The sequence below is a fragment of the Capricornis sumatraensis genome, chromosome 2, assembly GCF_032405125.1.
Source record: "Capricornis sumatraensis isolate serow.1 chromosome 2, serow.2, whole genome shotgun sequence".
Classification (NCBI taxonomy): Eukaryota; Metazoa; Chordata; class Mammalia; order Artiodactyla; family Bovidae; genus Capricornis; species Capricornis sumatraensis.
In genome coordinates, this window is record NC_091070.1 from 29,948,138 (window position 1) to 29,961,057 (window position 12,920).

Sequence of the window (12,920 nt, forward strand, 5' to 3'; positions counted from 1 at the left end):
TAACGGTGATCATTTTGAAATGTATGTTGTTGTTGTTGTTGTTGTAGCTGCTGCTGCTGCTGTTGTTCAGTTGCTAAGTCATGTCTGACTCTTTGCAACTCCATGGTCTGCAGCATGCCAGGCTTCCCTGTCCTTCACGATCTCCCAGAGTTTGCTCAAACTCATGTCCATTGAGTAGATGATGACATGCAACCACTTCATCCTTTGTCACCCCCTTCTCCTTCTGCCCTCAATCTTTTCCAATGAGTTGGCTCTTTACAGCAGTTGGCCCAAGTGTTGCAGCTTCAGCTTCCACAGTAAACTCAGTAACAGTTTCTCTGTCAGAAATGAGTCATCTTATGTGCCTAATTATACAAGAGATTGAGTTTTTCCCCTTTTTTGATATAATTCTGATGTTTTTGGAACAGTGAGACTTCAACATTCACAGAGCTATTAAAGGCAAGTTGCTACCTCAGGATAGTGAATACATCATTCATATAGTCCACATTCCTTGGGCCACTTCAGAACTGGGCTCTACCCAAAGACACTGTAGTTACTGATATACAAGAACTTGCACCATCTTAAAAAATGGTCCTGTGTCTGTATTTATGCCAACACCAAATAGCTACGTATCACTAATAAAATGCTCATCATAGAATGATCAATTAATAAATGATAATGAATTACTGACCAAAACACTTAGTTATAACAGATTCAGGTGCTAAACGCTAACATGAAGAATAAATGTAGTCACTGTAACATGCATTAAACAAAGTACAAGTTAATCATTATACAACATGAGGTATTACGGATGCCGGTCCTTGGCACAGTTGAAAATTCATGTATAGTTTAGTCTGCACTCCTTATCAGTGGTTCCCTCTGTGTCTGAGGTTTTGCAACCAAGGATTCAATCTCTCAACATGTGGTATAGTAGTATTCTCTACTGAAAATAATCCAGGTGTTAAGTGGACCTGTTGTTCAAGGGTCAACTGTACTCAATAACTTATTATAAAGTTTTTGTTAATTAGAAATTCCTACTTTAAAATAATAATAACCAGTCTAAAATTAGATCATTCGTTCATTTAAACTCTCAATATTATTTGCTAGCTTAAAAATATAAATGAAAAAAGCACTCACTTGAAAGAACAACCTTATTAAGTTAAACAGAGTTAATGCAACAAGTTACCCAGGCATACCTATTGTGCCTGTATCTTCTGATGTACCCAAAGGAGGCTACTGGGTAAAGTGAGTAATTTTTATGGCATACTGATGCTCTCGGAAATGAGACACCTTTCTAAGGAAGCCAGGCTGGATATGAACAGAATAGAATGTCAATTCCTCAAGAGTTTTATTGTAGGAAAGAAGTGCCTTAATGAAACACTTGAAGACTATAACAAGTAAATCTAAGTACAAGACAAAAATACAAGCTATGTAATCCAAATATTCAAGCTATGTAATCCAAACATATCTATATCATTTTTACCAATGATTACAAATTCCTGGTACAGCACCTTAAAAACAATTACCTTTGCTTTCCCCAAAACTAGAAACCCAAGCTATACTGAAGAAATGATAGCTAAACTGTGTAAGTTAGATAATTAAATATCTGCGTGCATACAATTATTTTTCCTTTATAGAATATATTTTAATAATGCCATCAAAACTGTTTTTGCTATAGTAATGTGTGCCTCATACCTATATGCATATATAAATATACTAGTATTTCTGGCCTTAATTTCAGCTAAATTCTTTGTAAATATGACTAGGTTTAGAAAAACCTTTTTAAAGTATCATGTGGAAGCACTTGTTTGTAATACAAAAGAAGAAGAAAATACTTGGCACCAACCAGCTTTAACTTATTTTTCTGAATGACATCTTTGTTTTCCTTTTGGTATATCTCCATTTTCTTTTTGGTATTGTCCAAATCCACATTATTGGTCAAGTTGAAAACTGCATGAGAAAAGAAACAGTGACATGAAATACAGTTTCAACATACATCTTGCAAAGATAATAAAAACCAAATATTCATTCACAATGATTTCTTAATACATCAGGTTGTCATTTCTTATGGCTCCATTTGTGTCTTTGTACTGACCACCTACTTTATAGAAACTAGTTATAGTTCAGCAACTATGATTTTCTGAACCAAATATAAGGAAAGACTGTCAGACTATCACACAGACTATCTATAGATCTGAATATCCTCAAAAAATCTAATATGTGTGCTTGCCATAGTAACATTGGATTTGAATTTTATATTGCCCATTTTAACTTTAAAAGTATAAAAAAGATTGCTTAAATTTTTTATTTAAAAAAAAGTAAGTCTGAAATCTACTACACTAGTCAGAATCAAAACTGAAAAGAATCTAAGCTCCAGAAACAGAAAAATTATTCAAAGTAATAAAAAATATTATCTAACAAAAACAGGTTTTATTCTAATCTTCAACATAGCTGGACATTAAGAATGAATCATTTCCCATATAGTCTAGATCTGGAAAAGTATGAAATATATGAGTCGAAACCTAACAGGGAAGGTAAAGGATAATCTGGCTCCAAAACTGAAGACTGAAATAGTTGAGTAAGAGAAGCCACTGAAACATGTTCAGAAAGGAGATAAACTTTCAGTAAGTTAGAACTATCTTTTTATAATTCTAATTCAAAGTGATTTTAATTATAAATACTTTTAATTATAAACTCCCTTCTGGATCATCGAAAAAGCAAGAGAGTTCCAGAAAAACATCTATTTCTGCTTTATTGACTATGCCAAAGCCTTTGACTCTGTGGATCACAATAAACTGTGGAAAATTCTGAAAGAGATGGGAATACCAGACCACCTGACCTGCCTCTTGAGAAACCTTTTGCAGGTCAGGAAGCAACAGTTAGAACTGGACATGGAACAACAGACTGGTTCCAAATGGGAAAAGGAGTACGTCAAGGCTGTATATTGTCACTCTGATTATTTAACTTATATGCAGAGTACATCATGAGAAACGCTGGGCTGGAAGAAGCACAAGCTGGAATCAAGATTGCCGGGAGAAATATCAATAACTTCAAATATGCAGATGACACCACATGGCAGAAAGTGAAGAGGAACTAAAAAGCCTCTTGATGAAAGTGAAAGAGGAAAGCGAAAAAGTTGGCTTAAAGCTCAACATTCAGAAAACGAAGATCATGGCATCCGGTCCCATCACTTCATGGCAAATAGATGGGGAAACAGTGGAAACAGTGTCAGACTTTATTTTGAGGGGCTTCAAAATCACTGCAGATGGTGACTGCAGCCATGAAATTAAAAGACGCTTACTCCTTGGAAGGAAAGTTATGACCAACCTAGATAGCATATTCAAAAGCAGAGACATTACTTTGCCGACTAAGGTCCATCTAGTCAAGGCTATGGTTTTTCCAGTGGTCATATATGGATGTGAGAGTTGGAGTGTGAAGAAGGCTGAGTGCTGAAGAATTGATGCTTTTGAACTGTGGTGTTGGAGAAGACTCTTGAGAGTCCCTTGGACTGCAAGGAGATCCAACCAGTCCATTCCACCCAGGAGATCAGCCCTGGGATTTCTTTGGAAGGAATGATGCTAAAGCTGAAACTCCAGTACTTTGGCCACCTCATGCGAAGGGTTGACTCACTGGAAAAGACTCTGATGCTGGAAGGGATTGGGGGCAGGAGGAGAAGGGGACAACAGAGGATGAGATGGCTGGATGGCATCACTGACTCAATGGATGTGAGTTTGAGTGAACTCCGGGAGTTGGTGATGGACACGGAGGCCTGGCGTGCTGCAATTCATGGGGTCACAAAGAATTGGACACGAATGAGCAACTGAACTGAACTCCCTTCTAAGTTTACATATGTAAATTTAAACTCTTTGAACAAAAAATGTTTTTAATTTATATGAATATAAACTCATATTTTAAAGTACCGCCGACTGCCATACCCCTTTCAGTGTTAATATAAGCTCATCTAAAGAAGGGTCCTCATCACTGTCTCTCCTATTTCATAATTCAGTCCAGATCTCCCTTGGATTTCTCTAATCTTTATGCTTGTATTATTAGCCCTTCAATTCCTTCTCCAATTACTTACAACTGCTTCCTCTAGTTTGACCTATAAGCAGGTTTGATCTACCCTAAATAATCTGCTTTAATCCATGCTCCTACATGATGACATCAAATGCTGGCAAGGATGTGGAGCAACAGGAACACGCATACACTGCAGTGGGAATGCAAAATGGCATGGCACTTTGGAAAGCAATTTGAGAGTTTCTTACAAAATGAAACATACTCTTATCATACAATCCTGCAACCGCACTTTTTGAGATTTATCCAAAGGAGTTAAAAACCATGTCCACACAAAATCCTGCATATGAATGTTTACAGCAGCTTTATTCATCATTGCTGAAACAACCAAGATGTCCTTCAGTAGTCTGAGAAGATAAATAAACTAGAGTATATCCAGACAATGAGATATTATTAAGCACCAAATAATAATAAGCTATCAAAGGGTTAGCCCAGGTGGTGCAGTGGTAAAGAATCTGCCTGCCAATGCAGGAGATGCCAGAAATGCAGGTTCAATCTCTGGGTCAGGAAGATCCCCCGGAGGAGGAATAGCAATCCACTCCAGTATTTTTGCCTGGAAAATCCCATGGACAGAGGAACCTGACAGGCTACAGTCCATGGGGTCACAAAGAGTCAGACACAACTGAGCACAGCACATCAAACCATGAAAAGACATAGAGGAAACTTAAACGTGTATTACTAAGGTGCTACACACTGTATGATTTCAACTGACAATCTAAAAAAAGCAAACTACGGAGACAGTAAAGAGATCAGTGGTTGCCAAGGACTGAGGGGAAGGGACAAATAAGCAGAATACAGAGGAGTTTCAGGGTACTAAAACTACAATACTATAATGGAGGATACATGCCATTATATATATCCAAACCCAAAAAACGTATAATGTCAAGAGTAAACCCTAATGTAAACTATGGACCTTGGAAGATGACAATATGTTAATGTAGGTTCATTGATTATAACAAATTTGTCATTCAGGTATGTATGCAGATAGTGGGGGAGTCTGTGTGTATGTGAGGTACAAGGGGTATAAGGGAACTCTCTACACATTTCATTTAATTTTTCTGTGAATCTAAAACTGCTCTAAAAAATAGTCTATTAAAAAAAGAAACATCTGGTAAGAGCTCAAGAAATGCTTGCTGAATTATTACAAGAGGAAAAAAAATAAACCAATACGGGTATGGGAGGGATAGACAAAACAGGTAAAATGGATAAAGAAGTACAAAATTCAGTTTAAAATAAGTTATACATCACAGGGATGTAATGTACATAGGGAACATAGTCAGTGAAGTGAAGTCGCTCAGTCATGTGTGACTCTTTGTGACCCCATGGACTGTAGCCTACCATGCTCCTCCATCCATGGGGTTTTCCAGGCAACAGTACTGGAGTGGGTATAGTCAATAATACTGTAATTACTTTCTATAGTTATGGATGGTAACTGGTCTTATTGCAATGATCACTTCATAATACATAAAAATATGGAATCACTAAGCTGTACACCTGAAACTAATATAATATTGCATATCAATCATATTTCCAAAACACTAAAATAACAAAGAAATCAATGCTAATATTTATAATTATCTTTATAAACACAGATTGAATTTAAATGACCTTTATAATTACAAAATTGAATTATTTAGAAAGGCAAAGTAAGCAAATGAGAAACTACAGGGAAAAAAAATCTTTGTTTCTTATGGCATGAATCTACTGACAAAGTTAACCAAGTTGATATCCTATGTTGAACTTCATTAGAATGTTTAGAGCAATTTTAAAAAATTACAACTTATCACCAAGCTAGACAATGTGCTGAATAAAACATCTCATTAAATAGAAATTAGAAACAGTAAAGTTAAATTCTAAGTGAAACTGATCTGTTATAGATAACTTCTATTTTATGCTTATTAAAAATTTTATGAATTTTAATGAAATGCAAATAACCAATTTGTTTCATTTTTTTAATTTAGAAAGCAAAGGTAATAACAATATAATAGATGCAAACCATAATCATAAGTAATACAAATCTCTTCCTTTAAAAAACAAAAAGAGAGAGAAAAACACTAAAAGTGGATTACAAGTTTGAAAACATCAGATGAGGCGAGTCTCATTCATGATACAATGAAGCAGATTGGTATAAGAGCTTAGAGGAAAGAAAAGAATATTCTATAACAATTATTTGGTCTTTTATCTATCCTGGTTACTGGCTTAGCTCAGATGTTGACCTGTCTTCAGTCAAGTATTAAAAGCCAACAAAAAACCTACTGTATTTTCTGAAAGATTTAATGTTATTTAAGTGCATTTCTGCAGTCCTTTTGACATCCAGAATTCATAATTAAAGCCCTTAGGACATTCTCACCCTTTTAAAACAAAAATACCCTAAACCAAAAGAATAATATGTTTATTATGAAACTAAGGACAAACCTTTGAGATAATCCCTGAGGCCAAAAGGAACAAGAATTTTTATGTTTAGATTGTCATAACCACAGAAAAGGGCCCATTGTCAAAGCTATAAGAAAGTCCATCTTCATATGTGCCCCCTTCTATTGTAATTTTTTATGCCACTACTCAAAATTATAGTGTTCTAAAGTTTTTATATTCATCATATTCAAAGGGTTCATAATGAATTTCTATAACAGTGACTGATCCCTAATTTATAAATCCTCAAACACTGACGCCTTAGTCATCCTACCAACTTTATTCTTTTCACTCTAACCTCAATAGCACCTTCCTATCTTCCTTCCTACCAAACTTCTTTAAGATCTCAAAATTATAGCTCCAATATATAGATTTTTGTCTCCTCCAACTCTTCTACTAATCAGCACTCCATATTCTAGACTCAGGCTATTAACTAGTCTCTGAGACCACCAAGTACTTTGATGGGCTCTATGAGTTAGGAAAACCTATGTTCAAAGTCTGGCTACATTATATATTAGCAATGTGATCTCCAGAACAACAGTTCAACTCTCTGTGGCTCCTCTCCATATGCAAAATAGATTAAAATGCCTATCCCAAGAGTTGTGAAAACTATGCTTTTGATTAACACAGAGATACTCAATACAGATATCACAAACATCTAACTAATCATCTTTAAAACAATGAATAAGACACAAAATGAACAGCTACTGAAACAAGATTTTAAAAGGAAGTCTAAAAAAAAAAAAACTTTTATTTATACCATAACAATCAGAACAATGACACTTAAGTAAGTGGTGGGAGTCACACCCTAACAAAACTTAAAGGGGCAGAAACTGGTCTTTCCCTCATTTCCATACTCTCCACCCAACAAAACAGCAAAAAATAATGCTACTTCTCCCACTTTTATTTTCTAGATTAATATCATACAACTGCTCAAGGTAAGAATAACTGCAATTCATCCTAGCCTATACTTTCTTAACTCACTTCTTACATGAAATTATTCACTCAAATACTCTAGCCCTAAAACATCCCTTTTAACTATCTCTCTCAGTTACTACCAATTCTAGTTTGTTCTTCCCTGGTGGCTCAGGCAGTAAGGTAAGTTCAGTTCAGTTCAGTCGCTCAGTCATGTCCAACTCTATGCGACCCCATGAACTGCAGCACGCCAGGCCTCCCTGTCCATCCCCAACTCCCAGAGTTTACTCAAACTCATGTCCACTGTGTCAGTGAAGCCATCCAATCACCTCATCCTCTGTTGTCCCCTTCCCCTCCCACCTTCAATCCTTCCCAGCATCAGGGTCTTTTCCAATGAGTGTGTTCTTCGCATCAGGTGGCCAAAGTACTGGAGATTCAGCTTCAGCATCAGATCTTCCTTTGAAAACTCTGGAATGATCTCCTTTACAATGGACTTGTTGAAACTCCTTGCAGTCCAAGGGACCCTGAAGTCCAAGAAGTGCAAGAGTCTTCTCCAACACCACAGTTCAAAGCCATCAATTCTTCAGCACTCAGCTTTCATTCTAGTTCAACTCTGACATCCTTTGGTGACTACTGCAAAAACCATAGCTTTGACCAGACGCACCTTTGTTAGGAAAGTAATGCTTTTTAATATGCTGTCTAGGTTCGTCATGCGTTTACTGCCAAGGAGCAAGTGTCTTTTTAATCTTATGGCTGTAGTCACCATTTTCAGTGATTTTGGAGGCCAAGAAAATAGTCTGTCACTGTTTCCACTGTTCCCCCATCTATTTCCCATGAGGAGATGGGACCGGATGCCATGATCTTCGTTTTCTGAATGTTGAGCTTTAAGCCAACATTTTCACTCTGCTCTTTCATTTTCATCAAGAGGATCTTTAGTTCTTCTAGGCTTTCTGCCATAGGGTGCTGTCAGCTGCATATCTGAGGTTGTTGATATTTCTTCTGGTAATCTTGATTCCAGCCTCTGCTTCATGCACCCCAGCATTTCGCATGATGTACTCTACATATAAGTTAAACAAGCAGCGTGACACTTTATAGACTTAACGTACTCCTTTTCCTATTTGGAACTAGTCTGTTATTCCATGTCCAGTTCTAACTGTAGCTTATTGACCTGCATACAGATTTCTCAAGAGGAAGGTCAGGTGGTCTAGTATTCCCATCTCTTTCAGAATTTCCCACAGTTTGTTATGATCCACACAGTTAAAGGCTTTGTATTGTCAATAAAGCAAAATTAGATGTTTTTCTGGAACTCTCTTTCTTTTTCCATGATCCAGCAGATGTTGGCAATTTGATCTCTGGTTCCTCTGCCTTTTCAAAAACCAGCTTGAACATCAGGAAGTTCACGGTTCATGTATTGTTGAAGCCTGACTTGCAGAATTCTGAGCATTATTTTACTAGCATGTGAGATGAGTGCAATTGTGCGGTAGTTTGAGCATTCTTTGGCCTTGCCATTCTTTGGGATTGGAATGAAAACTGACCTTTTCCAGTCCCGTGGCCACTGCTGAGTTATCCAAATCTGCTGGCATATTGAGTGCAGCACTTTCACAGCATCATCCTTGAGGATCTGAAACAGCTCAACCGGAATTCCATCACCTCCACTAGCTTTGTTCGTAGTGATGCTTCCTAAGGTCCATTTGACGTCACATTCCAGGATGTCTGGCTCTGGGTGAGGGATCACACCATCGTGATTATCTGGGTCGTGAAGATCTTTTTTGTATCGTTCTTTTGTGTATTTCGCCACCTCTTCTTAACATCTTCTGCTTCTGTTAGGTCCGTATTATTTCTGTCCTTTATCAAGCCCATCTTTGCATAAAATGTTGCCGTGGTATCTCTAATTTTCTTGAAGAGATCTCTAGTCTTTCCCATTCTATTGTTTTCCTCTATTTCTTTGCATTGATCACTGAGGAAGGTTTTCTTATCTCTCCTTGCTATTCTTTGGAAATCTGCATTTAAATGGGTATATCTTTCCTTTTCTTCTCTGCCTTTCACTTCCCTTCTTTTCACAGCTATTTCTAAGGCTTCTTCAAACAAGCGTTTTCCTTTTTTGCATTTCTTTTTCTTGGGGATGGTCTTCATCACTGTTTCCTGTACAATGTCAGGAACCTCTGTCCACAGTTCATCAGGCACTCTATCAGATCTAGTCCCTTAAATCTACTTGTCATTTCCACTGTCTAATCGTAAGGGATTTGATGTAGGTTATACCTGAATGGTCTAGTGGTTTTCCCCACTTTTCTTCAATTTAAGGTTGAATTTGTCAATAAAGAGTTCATGATCTGAGCCACAGTCAGCTCCCAGTCTCATTTTTGCTGACTGTATAGAGCTTCTCCATCTTTGGCTACAAAGAATATAATCAATCTGACTTCATTATTGACCATCTGGTGATATCAACATGTAGAGTCCTCTATTGTGATACTGATGTACACATGGACATCACCAGATGGTCAATACCAAAACCTACTCTAAGCACTTACCCAAATTGTTGCTACTGCCCCTAAAAATGGTTTCACAGCCTCGTGTTATCTCCTGTCAGTATTCCACATCAGTACCACAAAATTCAGGTTTCCCTTGTGGCTCAGCTGGTAAAGAATCTGCCTGCAATGTGGAAGACCTAGGTTTGATTCCTGGGTTGGGAAGATTCCCTGGAGAAGGGAAAGGCCTCCCACTCCAGTATTGTGGCTTAGAGAATTCCAGGAACTGTATATTCCATGGGGTTGCAAAGAGTTGGACACGACCTAATGACTTTCACTTTCAGTTTTCACTTTCACCTCAATATTCTGCTGCCTCTCTACTAGCCACGGAATAAAATCTTAACCCTTACAATCTAGCTTACAAAGCCCTCATTAACCAAGGTCCAGTCTGTTAGTCACTCCTCTGGTTCTATCTACCTATAACAGATTGGAACTAACACTCAAAAAAGATGTTCTTTTCATTATAGGGGACTGGAATGCAAAAGTAGGAAGTCAAGAAACACCTGGAGTAACAGGCAGATTTGGCCTTGGAATGTGGAATGAAGCAGGGCAAAGATTAATAGAGTTTTGCCAAGAAAATGCACTGGTCATAGCAAACACCCTCTTCCAACAACACAAGAGAAGACTCTACACATGGACATCACCAGATGGTCAACACCGAAATCAGACTGATCATATTCTTTGCAGCCAAAGATGGAAAAGCTCTATACAGTCAACAAAAACAAGACCAGGAGCTGACTGTGGCTCAGATCATGAACTCCTTATTACCAAATTGAGACTCAAACTGAAGAAAGTAGGGAAAACTGCTAGATCATTCAGGTATGACCTAAATCAAATCCCTTATGATTATACAGTGGAAGTGATAAGTAGATTTAAGGGCCTAGATCTGATAGATAGAGTGCCTGATGAACTATGGAATGAGGTTCATGACACTGTACAGAGACAGGGATCAAGACCATCCCCATGGAAAAAAAATGAAAAAACGCAAAATGGCTGTCGGGGGAGGCCTTACAAATAGCTGTGAAAAGAAGAGAAGCAAAAAGCAAAGGAGAAAAGGAAAGACATAAGCATCTGAATGCAGAGTTCCAAAGAATACGAAGAAGAGATAAGAAAGTCTTCCTCAGCGATAAATGCAAAGAAATAGAGGAAAAGAACAGAATGGGAAAGACTAGAGATCTCAAGAAAATTAGAAATACCAAGGGAACATGTCATGCAAAGATGGGCTCAATAAAGGACAGAAATGGTATGGACCTAAGAAAAGCAGAAGATATTAAGAAGAGATGGCAAGAATACACAGAAGAACTGTACAAAAAAGATCTTCAAGACCAGGATAATCATGATGGTGTGATCACTCACCTAGAGTCAGACATCCTGGAACGTGAAGTCAAGTGGGCCTTAAAAGCATCACTACGAACAAAGCTAGTGGAGGTGATGGAATTTCAGTAGAGCTATTTCACATCCTAAAAGATGATGCTGTGCAAGTGCTGCATTCAATATGCCAGCAAATTTGGAAAACTCAGCAGTGGCCACAGGACTGGAAAAGGTCAGTTTTCATTCCAATCCCAAAGAAAGGCAATGCCAAAGAATGCTCAAACTACCGCACAATTGCACTCATCTCACATGCTAGTCAAGTAATGCTCAAAATTCTCCAAGCCAGGCTTCAGCAATACGTGAACTGTGAACTTCCAGATGTTCAAGCTGGTTTTAGAAAAGGCCGAGGAACCAGAGATCAAATTGCCAACATCCACGGGATCATGGAAAAAGCAAGAGACTTCCAGAAAAACATCTATTTCTGCTTTCTTGACTATGCCAAAGCCTTTGACTCTGTGGATCACAATAAACTGTGGAAAATTCTGAAAGAGATGGGAATACCAGACCACCTGACCTGCCTCTTGAGAAACGTATATGCAGGTCAGGAAGCAACAGTTAGAACTGGACATGGAACAACAGACTGGTTCCAAATAGGAAAAGGAGTACATCAAGGCTGTATATTGTCACCCTGCTTATTTAACTTCTATGCAGAGTACATCATGAGAAACACTGGGCTGGAAGAAACACAAGCTGGAATCAAGATTGCCGGGAGAAATATCAATAACCTCAGATATGCAGATGACACCACCCTTATGGCAGAAAGTGAAGAGGAGCTAAAAAGCCTCTTGATGAAAGTGAAAGAGGAGAGTGAAAAAGTTGGCTTACAGCTCAACATTCAGAAAACGAAGATCAGGGCATCCGGTCCCATCACTTCATGGGAAATAGATGGGGAAATAGTGGAAACAGCGTTAGACTTTATTTTTTTGGCCTCCAAAATCACTGCAGATGGTGACTGCAGCCATGAAATTAAAAGACGCTTACTCCTTGGAAGAAAAGTTATGACCAACCTAGACAGCATATTCAAAAGCAGAGACATTACTTTGCCAACTAAGGTCCGTCTAGTCAAGGCTATGGTTTTCCCAGTAGTCATGTATGGATGTGAGAGTTGGACTGTGAAGAAGGCTGAGCGCCAAAGAATTGATGCTTTTGATCTGTGGTGTTGGCGAAGACTCTTGAGAGTCCCTTGGACTGCAAGGAGATCCAACCAATCCATTCTGAAGGAGATCAACCCTGGGATTTCTTTGGAAGGAATGATGCTAAAGCTGAAGCTCCAGTACTTTGGCCACCTCATGCGAAGAGTTGACTCATTGGAAAAGACTTTGATGCTGGGAGGGATTGGGGGCAGGGAGGAGAAGGGGAAGACAGAGGATGAGATGGCTGGATGGCATCACTGACTCGATGGACGTGAATCTGAGTGAACTCCGGGAGATGGTGATGAACAGGGAGGCCTGGCGTGCTGCAATTCATGGGGTCGCAAAGAGTTGGACACAACTGAGCGACTGAACTGAATTGACATTATCCAACATGCTCAACATGTATTTCTGTGACTTTGTCTTTGCTACAAACATTCTTCCATCCTCTTTCCACCTGGTAAACTATTAATCTTTTAAGATTGTGTGTTCTGTGGTTCAAACTTTACCTCTACTT

The 12,920-nt window shown here is 38.3% G+C and overlaps 1 protein-coding gene across 2 annotated transcripts in view; it reads right to left on the reverse strand.

Moving 5' to 3' along the window:
• Window positions 1–12,920, reverse strand: part of MNAT1 (MNAT1 component of CDK activating kinase) — a 215,615-nt gene that overhangs the window by 144,097 nt on the left and 58,598 nt on the right. For both annotated transcript variants that reach the window (XM_068965440.1, XM_068965439.1), the window contains exon 4: window positions 1,826–1,929. In XM_068965440.1, the coding sequence (XP_068821541.1) occupies window positions 1,826–1,929 (104 nt within the window). The remainder of the gene's footprint in view (window positions 1–1,825; window positions 1,930–12,920) is intronic.